Genomic DNA, 25,545 nt, shown 5'->3' with positions numbered 1-25,545 from the left:
TATGACCCAGCTTGACCTTTGTGACCTAGCTTGACCTTTGTGACCTAGCTTGACCTTTGTGACTAAGATTGCCCTTTCTGACCCAACTTTACCTTTTATGACCCAGCTTGACCTTTGTGACCTAGCTTGACCTTTGTGACTAAGATTGCCCTTTCTGACCCAACTTTACTTTTTATGACCCAGCTTGACCTTTGTGACCTAGCTTTACCCTTATGACCCAGCTTGACCTTTCTAACCCAGCTTGACCTTTGTGAACCCTTTTGGTGTACTCGTTGACTCTGTTTTGACATGAGATGAAGAATAATGCTTTTAATATCGCTTCAACCTGTGAGTCGTGGGTGACGGGGAGCACAGCAGGTGGACACACACACACACGCACACACACACACACACACACACACACACACACGCACTGCCTGGTCTTGGTGGGATATGGTCTTACGAATTAGATTTACAAACTTAAATTGGTCTGGGCACAAAATTGGTCAATTTTTTCACGAGGAGGTGATGTCGAGCGGTGACGGGTGAGGGGTGGGTGAGCTGGGTGAGCGGGGTATGGTGTGGTGGGGGTGATGGTGGGTGAGTGTGTGATAGGGTGTGGGTGGTGTGCATGTAATGGTGATAGGTCATTGAAGTGAGAGGTGGAATAGGTAGATAAAGGTAACAAGGTAGAATGATAGAAGGTAGAGAAAACACACACACACACACACACACACACACACACACTTTTTACTTGAAACAGGTAGCACCAGCATATTACCTGTGTGTGTGTGTGTGTGTGTGTGTGTGTGTGTGTGTGTGTGTGTGTGTGGAACCAGAAGGCGATCATGGTACATATGTTATAGCAGAAGTAAGGGAGGGAAGGGGTCAGGGAAGAAATTTATCCATAAGTTAACTCTCCCTCGCTTACTCTCCCTCGCTTACTCTCCCTTGTTTATTCTCCCTCGCTTACTCTCCTGTCTATTTTCCTTCGCCTCTCCCTTGTCTATTTTCCTTCGCTTACTCTCCCTTGTTTATTCTCCCTCGCTTACTCTCCCTTGTCTATTCTCCCTCGCTTACTCTCCCTTGTTTATTCTCCCTCGCTTACTCTCCCTTTTCTATTCTCCCTCGCTTACCCTCCCTTGTTTATTATCTCCCAGGGCGTTTATGTCTTCATACCCCAGAGAAAGTTTAGCTGACTTAGGTGATTTAGTACAGCACTCAACCACAGCTAAAGCGGCCGTATACTGTAGCTTGTTGGTTCCAGTGCATGGTTGTGGTGGTGTTAGCTGCGGTGGTTGTTAATTGGTGTTAGCTGTGGTGGTTGTGGTGATTAGTGGTGTGGTGATTGTGGTGGTTGTGTTAGCTGCGGTGGTTGTGGTGGTGGTGTTGGCTGCTGATTGTGGTGGTGTTAGTGGTGGTGTTAGCTGCGGTGATTGTGGTGGTGTTAGTGGTGGTGTTAGCTGCGGTGGTTGTGGTGGTGTTAGCTGCGGTGGTTGTGGTGGTGTTAGCTGTGGTGGTGCTAGCTGCAGTGGTTGTGGTGGTGTTAGCTGCGGTGATTGTGGTGGTGTTAGCTGCGGTGGTGGTGGTGATGGTGGTGATTGTTGTTGTTGTTAGCGGTGGTTGTGCTGGTGATGTTAGCTGCGGTGATGGTGGTTTTAGCTGTGGCAGGGAAGCACCGGCATCAGTCATGACTAAAACCACTTCACACACACACAATGTTCCTGGCAGGTACCCCCCATTGTTTGTTTGTTTACTCCTCCTATTTATTTGTTTACTCCTCCTATTTACTTGTTTACTCCTCCTATTTACTTGTTTACTCCTCCTATTTACTTGTTTACTCCTCATATTTACTTGTTTACTCTTCCTATTTACTTGTTTACTCCTCCTATTTACTTGTTTACTCTTCCTATTTACTTGTTTACTCCTCCTATTTACTTGTTTACTCTTCCTATTTACTTGTTTACTCCTATTTACTTGTTTACTCTTCCTATTTACTTGTTTACTCCTCATATTTGCCTGTTTACTCCTCCTATTTGTTTGTTTACTCCTCCGATTTGCCTGTTTACTCCTATTTGTTTGTTTACTCCTCTTCTGTTTGTTTGTTTGTGCCTGGCGTGTTTTTCTTTGTACGTGTGTGACTTCCCTTGCAATGCTCGGGGGGATTTGATTATTCAGGGCAGACAGCTGTATACAAGTGTCATGTCGATTACCAGTTTTTGTGTCATGTCTGTCTTGGGACCTTAATAGAATCTGAACTACGACGCGGCTTGAATTAGCTCTTGTGTTTTATTAGTGGTTGGATTGTGTGATGGTGGGTGTGGTGTGGTGTGGTGGTGGTGGTGTGGTGGATGGGACTGGTGTGGTGTGGTGGAGTGGTGGTGTGATGGTTGGTGTGGTGGTGTGGTGTGGTGGTGTGATGGTTGGTGTGGTGGGTGGTAGTGTGATGGTTGGTGTGGTGGTAGTTGTGTGGTGGTGTGGTGGGGTGTGGTGTGGCGGTGTGATGGTTGGTGTGGTGGGTGGTGGTGTGATGGTTGGTGTGGTGGTGTGGTGGGTGGTGGTGTGGTGGTGATGGTCTTAGCTGTGGTGGTGGTATCAATTTGTCACCTACAGAATTTACTATATAAAGTCTGTCTGTCTGTCTGTCTGTGTCTTTTTCCTTAATTAACAACACACCTTCTCGCTCACAGGTACAGTTGGATTGTTAACAACTGGTGGTTGAAGGAGGTGTTAAAACTGCCTCACAACTAATGAATGAGAAGGGGCGGGCGTGTTGGTTAGGTTAGGTCAGATCTGGTTAGGTTAGGTCAAGGTAGGTTTGGTCAAGGTAGGTTTGGTCAGGTTAGGTCAAGGTAGTTTACGTCAGGTCAGGTTAGGTTAGGTCAAGGTAGTTTAGGTTAAGTTAGGTTTTGTTAGGTTAGGTTTCTCTATATAAATAACATGGATAAAGCTCACTAACAGTACGACACATACATAATTATTGATGATGATTTGAAATTGTAAATGTCTCAATCCTGTATCACCCTGATGCGTCCCATAGCTGCTGGTAAGCCTGGGGTGAGGTGTATAATGCTCTCAGTAAGCCTGGAGTGAGGTGTATAATGGTCTCAGTAAGCCTGGGGTGAGGTGTATAATGCTCTCAGTAAGCCTGGGGTGAGGTGTATAATGCTCTCAGTAAGCCTGGGGTGAGGTGTATAATGCTCTCAGTAGGTCAGTAAGTTGGAGTGAGGTGTATAATGATCTCAGTAAGCCTGGGGTGAGGTGTATAATGCTTTCAGTAGGTCAGTAAGTTGGGAGTGAGGTGTATAATGATCCGGGGTAAGCCTGGGGGTGAGGTGTGCACAATGCTTTCAGTAGGTCAACAAGTAAGTTGGGGTGAGGTGTATAATGCTCCCAGTAAGCCTGGGGTGAGGTGTGTATAATGCCTCAGTAAGCCTGGGTGAGGTGTATAATGCCTCAGTAGGTCAGCAAGTTGGAGTGAGGTGCATAATGATCTCAGGTAAGCCTGGGGTGAGGTGTATAATGCTTAGTAGGTCAGTAAGTTGGGGAGTGAGGTGTATAATGATCTCAGTAAGCCTGGGGAGGTGGGCAACACGCTTTCAGTAGTCAGTAAGCTGGGGGTGAGGTGTATAATGCCTCAGTAAGCCTTGGGGGTGAGGTGTATAATGCCTGTAGGTCAGTAAGCTGGGGAGTGAGGTGTATAATGCCTGGTGCCTGGGTGAGGTGTGTATGGTCGCCCCAGTAGGTCAGTAAGCTGGGGGTGAGGTATAATGCCTTGCAAGCCTGGAGTGAGGTGTATAACGCCTCAGCAAGCCTGGGGTGAGGTGTATAATGCTCTCAGTAAGCCTGGAGTGAGGTGTATAATGCTCTCAGTAAGCCTGGGGTGAGGTGTATAATGCTCTCAGTAAGCCTGGGGTGAGGTGTATAATGCTCTCAGTAGGTCAGTAAGTCTGGAGTGAGGTGTATAATGCTCTCAGTAGGTCAGTAAGTCAGTAGTGGCCTTTATATAACTAGTAAAAAATATATTATACTTGGCTATTTACACAATCTTATTTTTTTTTTATTCAGTAAAACGAATTTGTTTGCTTACCTTTTCTGAACAATGTTGGCAGATGTATAGTCCCGTAGACCCCAGACGCACAAACACACACACAGTCGATGAGTGTGTGTGTGTGTGTTTGTGTATGTGAAGATTTGTTTACCTTCTCGCTCCCACACGTCCCCATTGCACCCCAGACCTCGCCCACTCTACCCACCACCTCCCCACCCCACCCCCCACCCACCCCACCACCCCCACCCAAGACCCCACCGCCAGTTGCCCACACTGGCCCTTCTCACTCACATACGAATGCTCAAAAACATAAGTGATTCGTTTCTGTTCACTGTTTTATGTGGTTTATTGATTCGTCTGTGTTCACTTTTTCACCTTAACTCGATATTTCTCACGTGTTCACTTTCTCACAGGTGTTTTGTTCACTTATGTTCCCTAACTCGGTGTTTTACTGTGTTCAGGATGTTTTATGATAACTGTGACACGTGTTTTAGGGTTTAATGTGATTTAATATGTGGCTTTGTGTTCACTGTTAACCTTTTATATTCAGTACTTCAGTTGTGCTCACTTTGTTGGGCTATCTCGTGTGTGTTCACTTGTTCACTTAAGCTTTGTGTTCTAGCTGTGTTCACCTGTCCACTTAAGCTTAGTGTTTTACCTGTGTTCACTGTTACTGGCGGAATGCGTCCCGTGTGTGCTTACGGGAGAGGCCACTGTCTCAACCACGTAGTACTAGTGGTGGCGCGGTACCAAGGTTGGGCAATTTGGCCTAAGTTTTCAGATGTATCGTTCGACACTTTATTCACACTGAGTCGACACAGCATTTAACTTTTTTTTGGCGGTGGCGGAAGTTAATGTATATCACTTATCACATAACTAGTAATTTAGGTGAGAAAAAACTAGTTTGATTGCACGGCAGTTTTGAGTCAAGGTGTATTGAAATGTTCGTATGGTTGTAGTAGTTTAAAATGATAGTTTAGTTTGTAGTGTGTGCTCTAGTTGGTGGCCATCCGCGCTAGCACACTGTCCTCGGAGTACTAAGAGGGGGCGGTGAGGCCCTGGGACATTGAGCCACGCCCACACCTCCCGTCAGTGGCTAGAAAAGGAGGCCACGCCCACCGTCAGAGGGTAAGACCGCCCCCTGTATTGCGCGGTGGTGAGTGAGGGGAGCCGCGCCAGCCACCACCGTAGTGCCCCACTCTGTTTGCCGAGAGGAGACACGCGTCCTCCTTCTGCCTAGGTCAGCCTGCCTGCCTCTCCTACCTCACCTCACTACACCCTCAACACCTCACACTACACTTACACCCTAATTCATATACTCTTCTACACCCTGCTACACCTTCATCCTTCGCTACATTCACTGGAAACCTTCACTCTCGCTCATTCATTCATTCTTACACCTCCACCCACACCTACTGACCCATTCATTCACTCCTGGCTAAGCAGACCTCTACAACATCCACTTAAGTGGTGTATTACAGTGAACGTCGCGTGGTGAAGTATTTTATAATTACAGTAATAACGACCATACACAATGAAACCCGCCAAAAACGATCAGAAAAAAACGATGATCAATGAAAGGTCTCATAAGTCAAGTTCATCAACTATAATATTTGTGACGAAAAGATCAGAAAGTTGACGAAAAGATCAGAAAGTTGACTAAAAGACCAGAAAGTTGACGAAAAGATCAGAAAGTTGACTAAAAGACCAGAAAGTTGACGAAAAGATTAGAAAATTGACGTAATGGCCAACTTGTGATGGTGATGCTGTGATGAGGTTACACAGCACACAAGTCATGGCAATGCTGTGGTGACGCAACACAGTAAACAGTCATTGTGGTGTTTTGATGATACGACACAACACCGAGTCATGGCAGTGCTTTGATGGCATGACACGACACACGGGCATAATGTTGCTGTGATGACATGACATAACACCGAGTCATGGCAGTGCTTTGATGGCATGACACGACACACGGGCATAATGTTGCTGTGATGACATGACATAACACCGAGTCGTGGTGGTGCTGTGGGGAAACAACACAGCACACACAACGTTACAACGTTATCAGTAGGAGAAAGGATCTGTGTTTTAGTGGTACTGGTGCGATCTATTGTGTGTGTGTGTGTGTGTGTGTGTACGGATTATAACCTCACTATTAAGCGCTGTAGACACGTTCCTTGTACACTTAGACCCCAGAACTCTTATATCCACTTGTACACTTAGACCCCAGAACTCTTATCTCCTTGTACACTTAGACCCCAGAACTCTTATATCCACTTGTACACTTAGACCTCAGAACTCTTATCTCCTAGACCCCAGAACTCTTATCTCCTTGTACACTTAGACCCCAGAACTCTTATCTCCTTGTACACTTAGACCCCAGAACTCTTATAGTCCCAGAACTCTTTATCTCCTGCAGACCCCAGAACTCTTGTCTCCTTCTACACTTAGACCTCAGAACTCTTATCTCCTTGTACTTGGACCCCAGAACTCTTATCTCCTTCTACACTTAGACCTCAGAACTCTTATCTCCTTGTACACTTGGACCCCCAGAACTCTTATCTCTTCCAGACCTCAGAACTCAGAACTCTTAAGTCCACTTTACGGCCAAAATTCTTGTCTCGTATTCAGGAGGGGTGGGAGGGAGAGGAGGGGGGGGGAGAGGGGGGAGGAGGGAGGTGGGGATGGGGAGCAGGAGGGAGAGGAGGGATGGGGGCAGGAGGGGAGGGGATAGAGGGGAAGGGTATGCTAATGAGGTGACACAACTACAGGAGGGGGATAACCAGATAGGTGGATGGTACACGTGACGGAGAGATTGGTGGATAAGACAGACACACAGACGTGATACAAGATAGATTAAAGGTATGGATAAGGATAAGGCAAGACACGTGATGAAGAATGGAGAGATAAAACACGTGATGAATGAGACACACACACACGCGTGATAAAGATGGATGAATGAAACACAGTGGTGAACGTGGGCGTCAGAGGAGAAGAAGAGAAGAGGAGAAAGAAATTGGAAGAAGGTGAGCGTAAGAGGAGGAAGAATAAATATGGAATAAGGTAAGAGGGGGAGAAATAAAGAGGAGGAGAAGGCTTGATAAAGAGGGGTTAAGAGGAAGAGGAGATAGAAGAAAGAGGAAGAAGAACGAGAAGAGGAGGGTAAGGGAAGATTGGGATATAGATTAAGAAGAAGATGATAAAGGTAGAGGAAGAGGTAGAAGAAGCATTGAGAGGAGGGAGGGAGGTACTTGCCGGCAAAGGGTCGACGGGTTGATCAGGTTACCTTGACCTTGGCGTTAATCACAGGTGGTTAAGGTGTGGTTATCATATAGACTTAAACCTGTTGAAGAATTTGAGGAAAAAATAATTAAGTGTAAAGCCTAAACTAAACTTGCCTTGCCTTATTTTACCTTACCTTACCTTACTTTACCTTATTTTACCTTATTTTACCTTATTTTACCTTACCTTACTTTACCTTACCTTACTTTACCTTGCCTTACCTCACCACACCCCACACACAACACAACACACACACACACACACAAACTAGGTCAGTAGGTTAGCCAACAACGCAGTTATCACATCAATAACACCTCACTCGTGCAGTGGTTTTGTTCAGTAATTATTCTAATAGACAATTATATAAGTAATTATTGGCTGAATATAAACAATTATTGAATTTTTATCGATTAGATCTTCCCCTATAATTTGTGTCTACGTGTTTATTGAGTCACCTGAGGTTTAGACACCTTAATTTGTTTCACCTGAAGATTAACCTCCCCAATGCTATCAGAGTGGGAGGTTAGGTTAGGTGAAGGTAGGCTAAATTAGGGAAGGTTAGGTTAGATTAGGTAAGGTGAGGTTAGATTAGGTGAAGGTAGGCTAAATTTGGGAAGGTTAGGTTGGATTAGGTAAGCGTTAGGGTGGTTAATTGTGTGAAATAAAGGTGATTAATCTTCAGGATCATTTTATCCTATGAATTAGCGCCCATGAGTATGTTCTAAATATAACCTAACAACCTAAATATGTTAAAAAATATATAAACACTTTTTTTTACGATGTTTGTAGATTTCCATTGACATAAACACACAAGTATGAATCCAATTTATTTCTGTAATGTCTCTTGTGTTATATTGCCCCTGTAAATCGACACCTTACTTTACATGTTGGGGAGGTGGAGGCGGTCGAGCAGTAGTGCCGGCCAATCTTGTTTCATTGTGTACTGAAGGTTTAGTATTTCGTTGTCTCTATCCTCACTGTCCCTAATGGTCTGTCTGTCATGCCCCTGGGACCTTTCTGTGCAGATATTTGGTGATGTGTGATGACAGTGTGTTTAGTATTCTCACATCCCTAAAATACCTGTCGTGATGTGTTTTTTTTTAATTAGTAGATGTTACAGGTAAACACACAGGTAAACACATATTGAAAACCAAACACCAATACCTTTATATGATACCAGATACCTACGTCATGGAGGTTTCTAATGAGAACGAGAGATACTGGTTTCTGAAGATCAAATGTTGAGACTTGATAACAAAAACCAACTTTGGGTGTAAGCCAGAGTCCCGGAGGCTTAAGAGGCCCGGTTGGTGATTTATTCTGTTTTTTAATGAGTCTTGGGGGTGATTTTTGTGTTGGAGGGGGGTGGAGGTGTAAACATGTTATTTATCACACATGGTCCATGTGTATGTATGTATGTATGTATGTATGTATGTATCTCTTATACACCCACCTCATGTATAAATATCTCTTATACATCTATACCAATTTGAGTATACAGCATACATGTATACCACAACACACGAGTATTTGACAACACAGGTATACCACAACACACAAGTATACCTACAACACACGAGTATACTGACAACACACAGGTATACTCAATAAATACACAAGTATACACAACACACGGTATACTCACAACACACAAGTATACCACAACACACAAGTATACCACAACACACAGGTATACTTAATAACACACAAGTATAACACAACACACGAGTATACCACAACACACAAGTATACCCACAACACACAAGTATACCACAACACAAGTATACCACAACACACAAGTATACCACAACACACAGGTATACCACAACACACGAGTATACCACAACACACAAGTATACACAACACACACAAGTATACCACAACACACGAGTATACCACAACACACGAGTATACCACAACACACAAGTATACCACAACACACAAGTATACCACAACACACAAGTATACCACAACACACGAGTATACTCACAACACACAGGTATACCACAACACACAAGTATACCACAACACACAGGTATACTCACACACACAGGTATACCACAACACACAAGATAATTACAACACACAAGTATACCACACAACACACAAGTATACCACAACACACAAGTATACCACAACACACAGGTATACCACAACACACAAGTATACCACAACACACAGGTATAACACAACACACGAGTATACCACAACACACGAGTATATCCACAACACAGGTATAACACAACACACAAGTATACCACAACACACAAGTATACCACAACACACAGGTATACCTAATAAACACAAGTATACCACAACACACAAGTATACCACAACACACGAGTATACTCACAACACACTGAGTATACCACAACACACAAGTATACCCACAACACACAAGTATACCACAACACAAGACACTCACACCAACACAAGTATACCACAACACAATGAGTATACCACAACACACAAGAGTACCACAACACACAGGTATACCAACACACAAGTATACCACAACACACACAGGTATACCCACAACACACAAGTATACCACAACACAATGAGTATACCACAACACACGAGCATGTACCTCACAAATACTAATAAGTATGGGCTCAGACAACACACAGGTATACCACAACACACAAGTATACCACAACACACAAGTATACCATACCACACAGGTATACTACAACACAAGTATACCACAACACACAGGTATACCACAACACACAAGTATACCACAACACACAAGTTATACCACAACACAGGTATACCCACAACACACAAGTATACCACAACACACAAGTATACCACAACACACAAGTATACCACAACACACTGTAAGAGCACAATACATAACACACAAGTATACTCACAACACACGAGTATACCACAACACACGAGTATACCACAACACACAAGTATACCACACAACACACAGGTATACTCACAACACACAAGTATACCACAACACACAAGTATACCTCACACAACACACAAGTATACCACACACAAGTATACCTACAACACACAAGTATATACCACAACACACGAGTATACCTACAACACACAAGTATACCACAACACACAAGTATACCACAACACACAAGTATACCACACACGAGTATACCACAACACACACAAGTATACCACAACACACAGGTATACCACAACACACAAGTATACCACAACACACAAGTATTCACAAACACACAGGTATACCACAACACACAAGTATACTGATACAACACACAGGTATACCACACAACACACAAGATACTACAACACAGGTATGGGCCTACTAACACACAGGTATACCACAACACAAGTATACCACAACACAATAAGTATGCCTGACAACACACAGGTATACCACAACACACAAGTATACCACAACACACAGGTATACCACAACACACAAGTATACCACAACACACAAGTATACCATACAACACACGAGTATACCACAACACACAAGTATAACATACAACACAAGTATACCATTAACACACGAGTATACCACAACACTGAGTATACCACAACACACAAGTATACCACAACACACAAGTATACTACAACACATGGGTAAGTATACTCACACAACACTGAGTATACACACAACACACAAGTATACCATAACACACAGGTATACCACAACACACAAGTATACCACAACACCTCGAGTATACCACCACAAACACACAAGTATACCACAACACACAAGTATACCACAACACACAAGTATACCACAACACACAAGTATACCACAACACACAAGTATACCACAACACACGAGTATACCACAACACACATGTATACCACAACACACAAGTATACCACAACACACAAGTATACCACAACAACACACAGGTATACCTGCTACAACACACAAGTATACCACAACACACAAGATACTGACAACACAAGTATATTTGACAACACACAGGTATACCACAACACACAAGTATACCACAACACACGAGTATACCACAACACACAGGTATACCACAACACACAGTATACCACAACACACAAGTATACCTACATAACACAATAAGTATACCCACAACACACAAGTATACCACAACACACAGGCATACCTGAATAAACAATACAGGTATACCACAACACACAAGTATACCACAACACACAAGTATACCACAACACACGAGTATACTCACAACACACAGGTATACCACAACACACAGGTATACTCACAACACACAAGATACCACAACACAAGATACCACAACACACAAGTATACTCATTGAACACACAGGTATACCTCACAACATACAGGTATACCACAACACACAAGCATACCCACAAATTAATAATAAGTATACCACAACACACGAGTATGTACCACAACACACAGGTATACCACAACACACAAGTATACCACAACACACAAGTATACCAACACACACAAGTATACCACAACACACAAGTATACCACAACACACAGGTATATATTTCACAACACACAGGTATACCTGACAACACACAGGTATACCTCACAACACACAAGACACACAACACACAAGTATACCACAACACACAAGTATACCACAACACACAGGTATACCACAACACACAGGTATACTACAACACACAAGTATACCACAACACACAAGTATCACACAACACACGAGTATACCTGATAAATACACAGGTATACTAATACAAATACACAAGTATACTTACAACACACAAGTATACCACAACACACAAGTATACCACAACACACGAGTATACCACACGAGTATACTCACAACACACGAGTATACCATAACACACGAGTATACCACAACACACAAGTATACCACAACACATTGAAGTATACAGGAAAAAAATATAAAACTAAAAACATAATAATTTTTTCCTTGTCATCACGACAAACGCCCGCTAATGATGGCAGGTAATTAGATTGAGCGTTGCGTAATTAGATGCAAGTTAAGGTCATTATATCTGAGAAGGAAATTAGTCACGGTAATGGGTTTTTCTGACAGAAAACACACACACACACACACACACACACACACACACACACACACACACACACACACACACACACACACACACACACACACAGACAGACAGACAGAAGAGACACACACACACACACACACACACACACACACACACACACACACACACACACAGACAGACAGACAGACAGAGACACACACACACACACACACAGACAGACAGACAGACAAACACACACACACAACAGAGACAGACAGAGACACACACACACACACACACACACACACATACACACAGACAGACACACACACACACACACACACACACACACACACACACAGACACAGACAGACACACACACACACACACACACACACACACACACAAACACACACACACACACACACACACACACACACACACACACACAACACTCTTGAATTGTTGTCCCTTAGAGAAAAAACATTATTATATTTTTTTATAGTACGAAAATATGGGTGATCAGTCGAGTATGTTGGTTGATCAGTCAATTACGTTGGTTGATCAAGCGAGTATGTTGGGTGATCAGTCGAAAATATGTTGATCAGTCGAATATGTTGGTTGATCAGTCGAATATAACAGATATAGTCGAATAAATCAGTTGATCAGTCGAATAAATCAGTTGGTCAGTGAATAAATCAGTTGATTAGTCGAATAAATTAGTTGATCAGTCGAATATGTTGATCAGTCGAGTATGTTGATCAGTCGAGAGTATGTTGATCAGTCGAATATGTTGATCAGTAGAAATAACAGTTGATCAGTTGAGTAACCAGTCAGTCGAGTATGGCCACAGTGTAAGGCGGAAATAGAACCGGGAAAAAATAGTTAAGTATGGGTCATCAGCTGGTCCGGGGCCTCACAGTGTCTTAAAGCTGAGAGGGGAGACTACCTGCACACCTGAGGAACACCGAGTGGGGAGTGGGGAACACCGGAGTGGGGAGTAAGGGAACACCAGGTGGGGGTGAGGGAACACCGGAGTGGGGGTAGAACACCGGAGTGGGGAGGAGGGGAACACCGGAGTGGGAGTGGGGGAACACCGGGTGGGGGTGGGGAACACCAGGTGGGGAGTGGGGAACACCGGGTGGGGGTGGGGGAACACCAGGTGGGGTGAGGAACACCGGAATGGGGAGTGAGGGGAACACCGGAATGGGGAGTGAGGGGAACACCAAGACCCAGCGTGAGGGGAACACCACTAGCCAGGACTGAGGGGTGTTGCCTTGGGCCTAATTTTAAGGGGATGAAAACTCCCCTCTTTTGTGGTGTTATCTGGATGAGGGACGCCTAGTGGTGATGAGGGAGATTATAGTGTGTTGTTGTGTGAGGAGGGAGGGAGGGTGGGTGTTAGAAAGAGAGAAATAAGAGGGAGGAGGAGGGAGGAGGAAGAGGAGGAGGAGGAGGAGGAGGAGGAAAGGAGGGAGGAGGAAGGAAAGGAGGAGGAGGAAGAGAAGGAGGGAGGGGGAAGAGAAGGAGGGAGGGGAAGAGAAGGAGGAGGAGGAAGAGAAGGAAAGGAGGAGGAGGAGGAGGAGGTAAAAGGAATAGAAAGAGGGAAGAAAAGAAGGAAGAGGAGAGGTAACGAGGATGTGGAGGTGACAACAGGGGAAGGAGGAGGAGATGGAGGAATGGGAATAAGAAGAAGGAAGAGAGATAATTGTGAATAAAATTAGGAAAGGAGTGAATGGGCATCGTGACGTAGTGTGTGCGCGTGGTGTGTGTGCGTGTGTGCGTGCGTGCGTGTGTGCAGGCGTGTGTGTGTGTGTGTGTGTGTGTGTGTGTGTGTGTGTGTGAGTATTTTTTTATTCCCAGGATGCTGACAGAGATTAATTACCCAGAGTTAACGTAAACTCGGCCCTGTATTATAGTATAGCCGAGGTCTTTTATTTTTCCCAGGACGAACATAATACAAAATAAAAATAAATGCGTTAGTAATTGATTTAATGGTATAATAAGTGTGTGTGTGTGTGTGTGTGTGTGAGACTGTGTTGTGTGTACCTGGCAACACTGTACTCTGAAGCATCGTATCTGGCAACACTGCTGTGATATAACCCCGGAATAGTATCTTATTACCGTACTTAGGCTAGATTAGTTTAAGTTAAGTTAGGTTAGACTAGGTTAGTTATTAGCGTTAGGTTAGGTTAGACTAGGTTAGGTTAGACTAGCGTTAGGTTAGATTAGATTACATTAGGTTAGGTTAGGTTAGGTTAGGTTAGGTTAGGTTAGACTAGGTTAGGTTAGACTAGGTTAGGTTAGATTAGCGTTAGGTTAGATTAGATTACATTAGGTTAGGTTAAGCTAGCGTTAGATTACATTACATAAGATTTGGTTAGTGTTAGGTTAAGTTAGATTAGCGTTAGATTAGATTAAGCCGTCATTAGAATGTCGGGACTCACCAGGTGAAACAATACCCAGGTACTCTATATATTATTTAATTTCATTTACATATTCATTTTTTTTACCTGTTAGATCTCTGCCTGAATTTCCTCGGTTAAGTTTATAATATTAAAAGCTTTTCCTCTGACAGGTGAATCGTGTTAAGGTGAGACTGAGAGATGGCTGTTAATAATTCATAGGCCTACGTGTGTTTGTTTTGCCTTTGATATGTAGAGAATTAAATGGTAGGAAGGGGTAGGGGTAGTGGGGGGGAATGGAGGGTGAATGGGGAAGGGAGAGTGAGAGGGGAGGGAACAGTGAGGGAGGAGAGGGAGTGTGGGTGAAGGAGGGGTGAGGAGGTAGGGAAAGAGGGAGGAGGAGAGGTTGAGGAGGGTGAGTGAGTTGGGGAGCAAGGAGGGGGAGAAGGTGAAGGAGGAGGGGGAAGGAGTGAGTGAGTGAGTGAGGAAGAAGGAACAGAAGCAAAGGGAGGATAAACACAATGATAAATAGATGAACAGAGAGAGACAGACATATATAGATAAGAAGACAGACAGACAGACAGAAGAAGATAATTAAAAAGACAGAGAGACAGACAAGGAAATAAATAAACAGAAAGAGAGATAGAGAGAGGAGAGAGACAGATAAAGTGACACAGACAGAGACTGCTACTGAACGCAAGGACACACACACACACACACACACAGACACACAGACACACACACACACACACACACACACACACACACACACACACACACACACACACACACACACACACACACACACACACACACACACACACACACACACACACACACACACACACACACACACACACAGACACACAGACACACACACACACACACACACACACAGACACAGACACACACACACAGACACACACACACAGACACACACACACACACACACACACACACACACACACACACACACACACACAGACACACAGACACACACACACACACACACACACACAGACACACACACACACACACACACAGACACACACACACACAGACACACACACACACACACACACACACACACACACACACACACACACACACACACACACAGACACACACACACACACACACACACACACACACACACACACACACACACACACACACACACACACACACACACACACACAGACACACAGACACACACACACACACACACACACACACACAGACACACACACACAGACACACAGACACACACACACACACACACACACACACACACACACACACACACACACACACACAGACACACACACACACACACACACACACAGACACACACACACAGACACACACACACACACACAGACACACACACACACACACACACACACACACACACACAGACACACACACACACACACACACACACACACACACACACACACACACACAGACACACACACACACACACACACAGACACACACACACACACACACACACACACACACACACACACACACACACACAGACACACACACACACAGACACACACACACACAGACACACACACACACACACACACACACAGACACACACACACAGACACACACAGACACACACACACACACACACACACACACACACACAGACACACACACACACACACACACACACACACACACACACACACAGACACACACACACACACACACACACACACACAGACACACACACAGACACACACACACACACACACACACACACACACAGACACACACACACACACACTTTAATCAGTAAGAGTGATGTGTTCTCGCCCCACCACACCTTAAATGATCAAAGTTTACCTTTTTCATTAACACCTTCCATTAAATTGGGTTAATATTATAGTAGTAGTAGTAGTAGTAGTAGTAAGGTGTTGTAAAAGTAATATTAGCAATAGTAGTAGTGGATTTACTTATTTAACATAGAAAAGTAGAATAGAAGAATTACCCTTACTTAACGCCAGCCAAGTTACATTTACTTAACACAGATAAGTTGGGTGGAGTTTAAGTTTACGTATCACTAATTAAAGTAAGATTAAGTATTTTTTACTTAACACCACTGATGACATGATGTAAAAAAAAGAGTGGTGGGTTGATAAGTAAAGAAGTTACTTACACTAACGGATTAGTGTGGAGGCTATATGACCTGGAATTAATTAGTTGGAGATAAGAGCTTGAGAGAGAGAGAGAGAGAGAGAGAGAGAGAGAGAGAGAGAGAGAGAGAGAGAGAGTTATATAAGTAAGGCTATATATTACTTAACACTATCAGAGGTTGGGGAGGAGGATTAGGAAGAAGGGGGAGGGAGGAGAAGGAAGAGGAGAATGAAGAAGAGGGGGAGAAGTTGAAGAAGAGTAGGAGAAGAAAGAGGAAGACTAAGAGGAAAATGAAGAAGATGATGATGATGATGATGAAGAGGAAGAGGAGAAAGAAGAGAAAAGAAGAAGAAGAAGTGTTGAAGGTGTACAAGGGAGAGACTACACCGTTTCCTAACCGCTTCATACAGGTTTAGGGACCAGTGAACAACAAACGCCTCCCTCTCTCTGCTCTCTGCTTAGGTCACCGCTGCTCAAGGTCATTTGGGCCCCAGTCCCATAGACCCCATGATAAAATATCTTTCTAGATTAAGGGCCCCCCCCCATTGGATTTAGGGCCTGATAGGACTAGACCCCAAGTTTTTATGGTATGGTATGGTTAGGTTAGGTTAGGTTAGGTCTGTTGGTTTTTGCCAGTCTAGGATGTGTTGCTGTGGTGATGGCTGGTTGTGGTGGTGGGTGTGTTGCTGTGGTGATGGCTGGTTGTGGTGGTGGGTGTGTTGCTGTGGTGGTGTAACACTTACCACCGCTGGTCACGAATACTCATATGTTGAGAATTTAGAGCAACTGAATTAAAAGTTATGTGGATTTCTCTCTCTCTCTCTCTCTCTCATGTACATATTACAATGGCAGATTTTTTTAGGGCGTTGTAATCCTAAACAGATCAGGTTTGTTCCTGTGTGTGTGTGTGTGTGTGTGTGTGTGTGTGTGTGTGTGTGTGGAATGTTTAACCTCGTAAAAAAAAACACACAACAAGAATATAACACGTCCTTATCATTGTTTTGTTTCATGTACTGGCCTTGTATATCTGGTATTAATTTGCATATTTATTATTGTATATTTGACGAGTTTATTTTGTCTTCCAGTTCTTAGGTTGTTAGACTGGGATGGGTTAGATTAGGTTTGGGTAGTTAGGTTAGATTTGGTTAGGTTAGGTTAGGTTAGATTAGATTAGATTAGATTAGATTTGGTTAGGTTCGGTTATAGGTTAGATTAGATTTGGTTAGGTTAGGTTAGGTATTTCAATGGCCTTAAGGTTAGGTTAGGTTAGGTTAGGTATTTCAATGGCCTTAAGGTTAGGTTAGGTTAGGTTAGGTATTTCAATGGCCTGTTAGTGTCATCCACTGTCTTGAGGATTTAGCGTGTAGACCAAGACGCTTACCTGTGTGGGAGACTTGACATCCGATGATTAAGTCAGGAAGTGTCCAGGAATACTAGTCTCTCTCTCTCTCTCCATTCACCGTCTTTTTCTCCCTTTGTTTTTGTCTCCTCTTATTGCTCCCTCCCTCCTCAACCCCTTCCTCCCCTCCCCTTCTTCCCTCACCCCAACCCTCCTCAGCTCACCATAGTCTCCCTAATATTTAACCAACCATTCAGCTGGACTGACGCGATGAAGATGCCTATGAATATGTAATTTTGCCTATATACACCTGCCTCCCACACTGCCTCCAACACACACCTGCCTGCCACACCCACACCTGACTCCCCACACACACCTGCCTCCCACACACACCTGCCTCCCCACACACACCTGCCTCCCACACACCTGCCCACACACCCACCCGGCCCCACACCCACACCTGCCTCCACACACCCACACCTGCCCCACACACCCACACCTGCCCCACACACCCCACACCTGCCCCACACACCCACCTGCCCCCACACACCCACACCTGCCTCCCACACCCACACCTGCCTCCCACACCCACACCTGCCCCCACACCCACACACCTGCCTCCCACACCCACACCTGCCCCATACCCACACCTACCTCCCCCACCCACACTTGCCTCACACACACACACACACACACACCTGCACACACCTGCCTCCCGCACACACACACACCCACCTGCTCCCACACCCACCTGCCTCCCACACACACCTGCCTCCCATATACACCCACATCCTGCACACACACACACACACACACACACCTGCACACACCTGCCTCCCACACACACACACACACCACCTGCCTCCCCACACACACCTGCCTCCCACACACACCTGCCTCCCACACACACACCTGCCTCCCACACCCACACCTGCCTCCCACACACACCTGCCTCACACACACCTGCCTCCCCACACACACACACACACCTGCCTCCCCCACCTGTCTCACACACACACACACACACACACACCTGTCACACACACACACACACACCTGCCTCCCACACACACACACCTGCCTCCCACACACACCTGCCTCCCACACACACCTGCCTCCCACACACACACACACACACACACGATCAGAAGGAACTGGTATATCTCTCTTTATTTATACATGTTCGTAAACCGCCTGTGGGAACTGGTATGTTTAAAGGTTCCTAGGACAAGTTCAACGCTGACTGGAGGTGTGAGACTGTATCTAACTGGTTCAATTAACTGTTATCTAACTGGCTCTCTGATTGTAGTATCTAACTGGTTTTACTTATGTTGCCCTAAACTAACTGTTGGGTTATTAAGTATCATCTGACTGGCCCACTTGATTACGCCTTAACTGGAGACTAAATTGATATCTGACTGGCTAATCAGTGGTGTTTCAGCCAGTTCAATAACATTTCAACCAGTTAATATTATTCCAACCAGTCGATAAACCAGTTAATTGCTCCACATCTCCAGTTAAGATTGAGACTGGTTAAAATGCCGGAGGAAATTAACCAACTGTATATTTGTGGTGACCGAACGCTTGAGTGAGTGTTAGGTAAGCGGGGAGGATTAGCTTGAGCGGGAGTTTGAGTGTGTGTGTGTGTGTGTGTGTGTGTGTGTGTGTGTGTGTGTGTGTCAGTGAATTCTCTCAGGAAACTAGATAACTTACAGTGACACACACACACACACACACACACACACACCTTTCCCTTCCTCTAGCACGAATGTTAAGGGGAAGAGGAGGAAAAAGAAGAAGAAGGGGAATAGGATGAAGATGGAAAAGAGAAGGAAGGGGAATAGGAAGGAGGGAAAAGGGGAAGAGGAGGAGGAGGAAAGGGTTATTATGAAAGAAGTAACTTTTATATTTTGCTGTTGTGTCTGTAGCTCTGGAGAGGGGGAGGGGATGGGAGTGGGGAGGAGAGCGGGGGTGAGAGCGAAAGTGAGAGGAAGGGAGGAGCTGAGTAGAGATGAGGTAAGGGATGAGAGGATGAAAAAAACGAGAGAGAGAGAGAGAGAGAGAGAGAGAGAGAGAGAGAGAGAGAGAAGGAGAGAGAGAGAGGAATGTAGGCAGAGGGTGAGAGGGAAGTGAGAGATTGGCTCTTGACTGCATTCCCTCCTTCCCCACCTCCCTCTTCCCCCACCCTCCTCACCCCATCTCTCCCCCCCTCTCCCCACCTCCTCTCCCCACTCCTCCCTCCCCACCTCCTCTCCCCACCTCCCCCCCCCTCCTCCCTCACCTCCTCTCCCCACCTCCCAGCATGGTGGGTGCCGCCTGATCACACACAAACAAGTAATACTCAGTTGTGCTCATTTATAGGCGGGAGGGAGGGGGGAGACGGTCACTGAGGATAGGAAAGGGTGGGTGGAGGGTGGGTGGGTGGGTGGGGTGGAGGAAGGAAGGAAGCGGTGGAGAGGAGATTGAAAGGATGATTGAAAAAGTAGGAAGTAGAAGGGGGGAGGAGAAGGGTTGATGGTCGGAAGAGGAAGGGAGGAAGGGGAGAGGGAGAGAGGGAGGAGAAAGGATGGTAGCACATATATTGTACACACACACACACACTCTCTCTCTCTCTCTCTCTCTCAGCTGTTCAGTCAGGTCTTGGCACAGCGAAGGTTGCACACTGTTTACCATGACGCAAGGCAGAGCTTCACCCACAAAGAGGAGGTAGACAGTATTTACGGGTTGCAATGTGTATTTTAGTTATTAATTCCGTGTCAGCCTCTAGCGTGCAGTGTTCTGAAATGTGTTATCCCAACGTTAACTTTGGCTAATTGTTAATCTAATCTAACCCTATCCTAACCTAAGCCTTTGTAATCTATTTTAACCCTATCGTATCTTAGGCTAACCCAACCCAACCCAACCCAACCCAACCAACCCAACCCAACCCAACCCAACCCAACCCATCCCAACCCATCCCAACCCAAAACCTAACCCAACCCAACCCAACCCAACCCAACCCATAACTGGACACACGAATGGAAGGGTTTTTCACCAATTGTCACGAACACAATAAAGGAGTTGAAATTCCCCAGGCTTTACGTTCAGGTATGGTAAATCATCTTAATCAGTGGCAGGCATTAGTGGTCGTAGAGGAGGGGGGGTGGTGGTGGGGAGGGGAGGAGGAGGAGGAGGAGAAGAAGAAGGGAGGATGAGGAGTAAATAGCTTGGATGTTACTCATGCGATCTCCATATTACGTAAGCATTGTGACGTGTGTGTGTGTGTGTGTGTGTGTGTGTGTGTGTGTGTGTGTGCAAAATAATAATAATTAACGGTTTATTGAAAGAGCATAGCAGCGGGAAGGCTGAAAATATAAGTTACATAATTGGGGAATGGGTCTTGATTGACAAATAATATACAAGTAACATAAGTGATACAAATATGATATATAATAACTAGGTGGGGAGAAGGTCAAACTACAGGGCATTTCAACATAGTGACAGTGCAAAAAGTAAGATTGACTGGGAGTGAATACACTGGTTTATTACAAGTTATTGATAATTTTTACAATCAGTTCGTGCTCGTATGGGCTGGATGCGGTTGTGGTGTCGAACAGCAATTCTGGACGAGGATCTCGGTGGTAGTAGGAGCCGGTGTCGAGGATGGTGTAGAAGCTTCTCACCAAATTTGCAGATGAGGTCGTGGTGATGGTCAGTGAGAGCGAGAGGGTCAGTGTGTTGAGCTTCTTGATTGGAGTAGGAAGAGAGAATAATCTTGCATGCCCCTCTTTGCACTTTTCTAAGGGTGCTTACGTTGCGTGGCATTTAGGAGGAAGACCAGGTGGAGGAGGCATAGGTGAGCTTAGGAATATAAATGTTGAGTAAACACTGAGGAGCTCTCGGTGCAGGAACTCTGTGTGTGTGTGACCTGACCTTAGTCTGATATTGACCAACAACAGTGCGAAATTATGGAGGCTAGCGTGGACAGGAGGATATGGCTTAGGTCGTCATCAGACAGATAGACAGACAGTGATTTAATAGGTTAACATAGTTAATTGTCTCTCTCGTGTGTGTGTGTGGTGTTCTCTCCTCACAGTCTCTACTTCACCTCAATTTCCTCATTCCCTCCTCAAGACAGACGAGGTCACCAGCAGAAAGGTCGGTCCCGAGTCTTATGCTCGGCTGGAGGACTACATAGACACACTCTCCGTCCACATACCCCACCCTTGTTTGATCTAAAGTGATCATTGTCCCTGTGCACCTACTATAATTACCACATATTAAATGTTCCTTGTTATATCTACATTAATATTTATATTTTCTACTTAACTAAATACCAGAAAATGTTATCCGCTTGAAATAATTACGATGAGTATTTCAACGATTTATTTGTAGTTGTATTGAGTAAATAAACGAAGAGATATAACAACATGTATAGTCAGTCATCCCAGGTACAGTGACTGATCATCTGTGTAGTGGTATTTAACTTGTGTGTGTGTGTGTGTGTGTGTGTGTGTGTGTGTGTGTGTGTGTGTGTGTGTGTGTGTGTGTGTGTGTGTGTGTGTGTGTGTGTGTGTGTGTGTGTGTGTGTCATAAACCAAGAACCTTGACAGTTATTACCTCAGGGTCACGTTGCTTCTCTCACTACTCTATTTAATCCTCTCCCATTTGAGTTATTGCATGTAGGTCTCTCTCTCTCTCTCTCTCTCTTCTCTCTCTCTCTCTCTCCCCATCCACACCTGCCACATTGCTTATTCCAGAAGCTTCCAAACGAATTGTCGCAAGCTAAATCATCTGTTCCTCCCCTCTCCCTCCTCCTCCTCCCCTCCCTCTCTCCCCCGTCTTGCGGAGGGAGGAGAAGTGATGGGAAGGGCGAAGATAATGGAAGGGCATAGGAGGGAAGGGAAGGGGGTAAGGTAAGAGAGAAGAGAAGGAAGAAGAGAGAAAGGGAGGAGGAAGATAAACAGGTGAAATGGAGGAAGAGAAAAGACCTGAAGGAAAAGGGAGAAGAAGGGAGGGGAGTGAAAGAGGACGAAAGATAGATAGAGGAGAGAGGGTTGATAAGGAAGGGAGAGGAGAGGGAGGGAGAGGGAGATACGAAGGGGAGATAAAGAAAAGTGGGGAATAGATAACGAAGGAGGGAGAGGAGGGACTGATATAAGCTGGAGAGAGAGAGAGAGAGAGGACTTAACTATCCCACCTCAAGTTATACTCGACCTTAGTGTAACCTTCTTGAGGATGGAGGAGGAGGAGGAGGAGTAACGTATCTGAACTGCAGGTAACCTTGATATGGTGGTGGATGTTGGTGGTTGTGGAGGTGGTGGATGTTGGTGGTTGTGGAGGTGGTGGATGTTGGTGGTTGTGGAGATGGTGGTTGTTGGTCGTGGAGGCGGTGGTTGTTGGTCGTGGAGAATTGGGCCTGGTTGTTGGTCGTGGAGGTGGTGGTTGTTGGTTGTGGAATGGTGGTTGTTGGTTGTTGTGGAGATGGTGGTTGTTGGTTGTGGAGGTGGTGGTTGTTGGTTGTGGAGATGGTGGTTGTTGGTTATTGGAATTGGTGGTTGTTGGTCATTAGGTGGTGGTTGTTGTTGGTCGTGGAGGTGGTGGGTGGTTGTTGGTCTCGTGGGTGGTGGTTGTTGGTCGTGGAGATGGTGGTTTGTTGGTTGTGGAGATGGTGGTTGTTGGTTGTGGAGATTGTGGTTGTTGGTTGTGGGTGGTGGTTGGTGGTTGTGGAGATGGTGGTTGTTGGTTGTGGAGATGATGGTTGTTGTTGGTTGTGGAGGTGGTGGTTGGTGGTTATTAGAGGTGGTGGTTGAGTAGTCGTGGAGGTGAGTGGTTGGTCGTGGAGGTGGTGGTTGTTGGTTGTGGAGGTGGTGGTTGTTGGTTGTGGAGATGGTGGTCGTTGGTTGTGGAGATGGTGGTTGTTGGTCTAAATGGAGATGAAATTGGTTGTTGGTTGTGGAGGTGGTGGTTGTTGGTTGTGGAGGTGGTGGTTGTTGGTAGTTGTTGTGGTTGATAGTGTATTGTGGTGGTTGTGGTAGTAGTGGTGGTGGTGGTGATGAAACAGTTGCACGTCAGTCGCCTGCGGGTTGTGTCGTGTTACACCTGAATATTAATAAGCAAGGAGTTGTTTTACCTGAGTTGTGCGCATGCGTGTCAGGAGTCATGCTAGAGATAGATAATGACGCATGCGGGAGAGTCGAGTTAACGACTTATGCGGGAGACTGGAGTTAACGACTTATGCGGGGGATAAGAGTTACGACACATGCGGGAAACACATCATGCGGCATACGAGATAGTTTAATGCGCATGCAGGTCATGTTTCTTGCCGTCCGCGGGTACTAAGGCACTTGAGGACGTCGCCTGGTAACTGCGGTTGGCTGAAGACGCATGCGGCAAATCTTAATTATCTTGAAGGTAGCCCGGTTGTGATCTAGTGAGCCGCAGTCGGGGGGGGAGGAGGGGGCTGGAGGGGGTTGGAGGGGTAACAAGGGGGGGGGGCAAGTACAGGTGCATGTGTAATTAGAAGTAAATATATATTGTTATGTGTATTGATGTACTAACTGTACTAGGCTATATGTAAGGTACAGGTAAGTTACATACAGTTATTGTTAAAGGTACATAATATATACAGGTACAGGCAGCGATACAGGTACAAATATAATTAAAGGTGTAATTACAGGTACAGTAAACACAAATACAGAGCTCATCAAGGTCACTGTAAACAAACAAAACAAACAAACAAACACACTCATCAAGCTCACTGTAAACACCACGAGCACATCCAAGTAAACAAACAAACAAGCTCTCATTAAGGTTACTGTAAACAACACGAGCACCTCTAGGTAAACAAGCGAACACATCAGTGAATCCTTACCACCAGAATCACTCACTGTATCTCGTTGACACTTCTCCCCTAGTGCATCCTACCTTCCTGGAATGGTGCCGTGTCTCTTAGAATTCCAGCACGATTCCCAAATTCCCACCTCTCCCCACTCCCCCCCCCACCCCCAAAAAAGAATATTCCAAATGAGTGTGATGGGAATAGTGTCGCCATCCAGTCGTTTCGTGGGGGGGTGGTGATGAAGTGGTAGTGATGGGGGGTGTGTAGTGATGGGGGTGGTGATGATGGAGGTAGTGGAGGAGGACAGTGTTAGTGGTGAGAGAGAGGCTATAATTTTAAAATTATATTCTGAAGGTGATGTTGTGGTTTGATGGTGGAGTATAACACACACACACACACACACACACACACACACGCACGCACACAATAGACCCAGACATGACCACCCTGTATACAAATAAAATCATAACTTAAATAGTAATTCAAAATAAATTTCAATTAAACACCAATAAATTAATTCCTCTCCAATTACACACT

The 25,545-nt window shown here is 45.2% G+C and overlaps 2 protein-coding genes across 2 annotated transcripts in view; both read left to right on the top strand.

Annotated features, from left to right (window-relative positions):
* LOC121858186 overlaps nt 1-8,560 on the top strand; it is an 89,925-nt gene extending 81,365 nt beyond the window's left edge. The window contains exons 5-6 of the mRNA XM_042354403.1: nt 6,522-6,656; nt 8,496-8,560. Of these exons, the coding sequence (XP_042210337.1) occupies nt 6,522-6,656; nt 8,496-8,560 (200 nt within the window). The remainder of the gene's footprint in view (nt 1-6,521; nt 6,657-8,495) is intronic.
* Nucleotides 5,188-25,545, top strand: part of LOC121858195 (adenosylhomocysteinase-like 1) — a 134,286-nt gene continuing 113,928 nt past the window's right edge. The window contains exon 1 of the mRNA XM_042354418.1: nt 5,188-5,270. The gene's annotated coding sequence lies outside the window, so the exon portion shown is untranslated. The remainder of the gene's footprint in view (nt 5,271-25,545) is intronic.

This window comes from Homarus americanus, unplaced genomic scaffold, assembly GCF_018991925.1.
Source record: "Homarus americanus isolate GMGI-L3 unplaced genomic scaffold, GMGI_Hamer_2.0 scaffold29898, whole genome shotgun sequence".
In the NCBI taxonomy this organism is placed as follows: Eukaryota; Metazoa; Arthropoda; class Malacostraca; order Decapoda; family Nephropidae; genus Homarus; species Homarus americanus.
The sequence above is the reverse complement of the archived record's forward strand: the minus strand, read 5'-3'. Positions and strand labels throughout refer to the sequence as shown.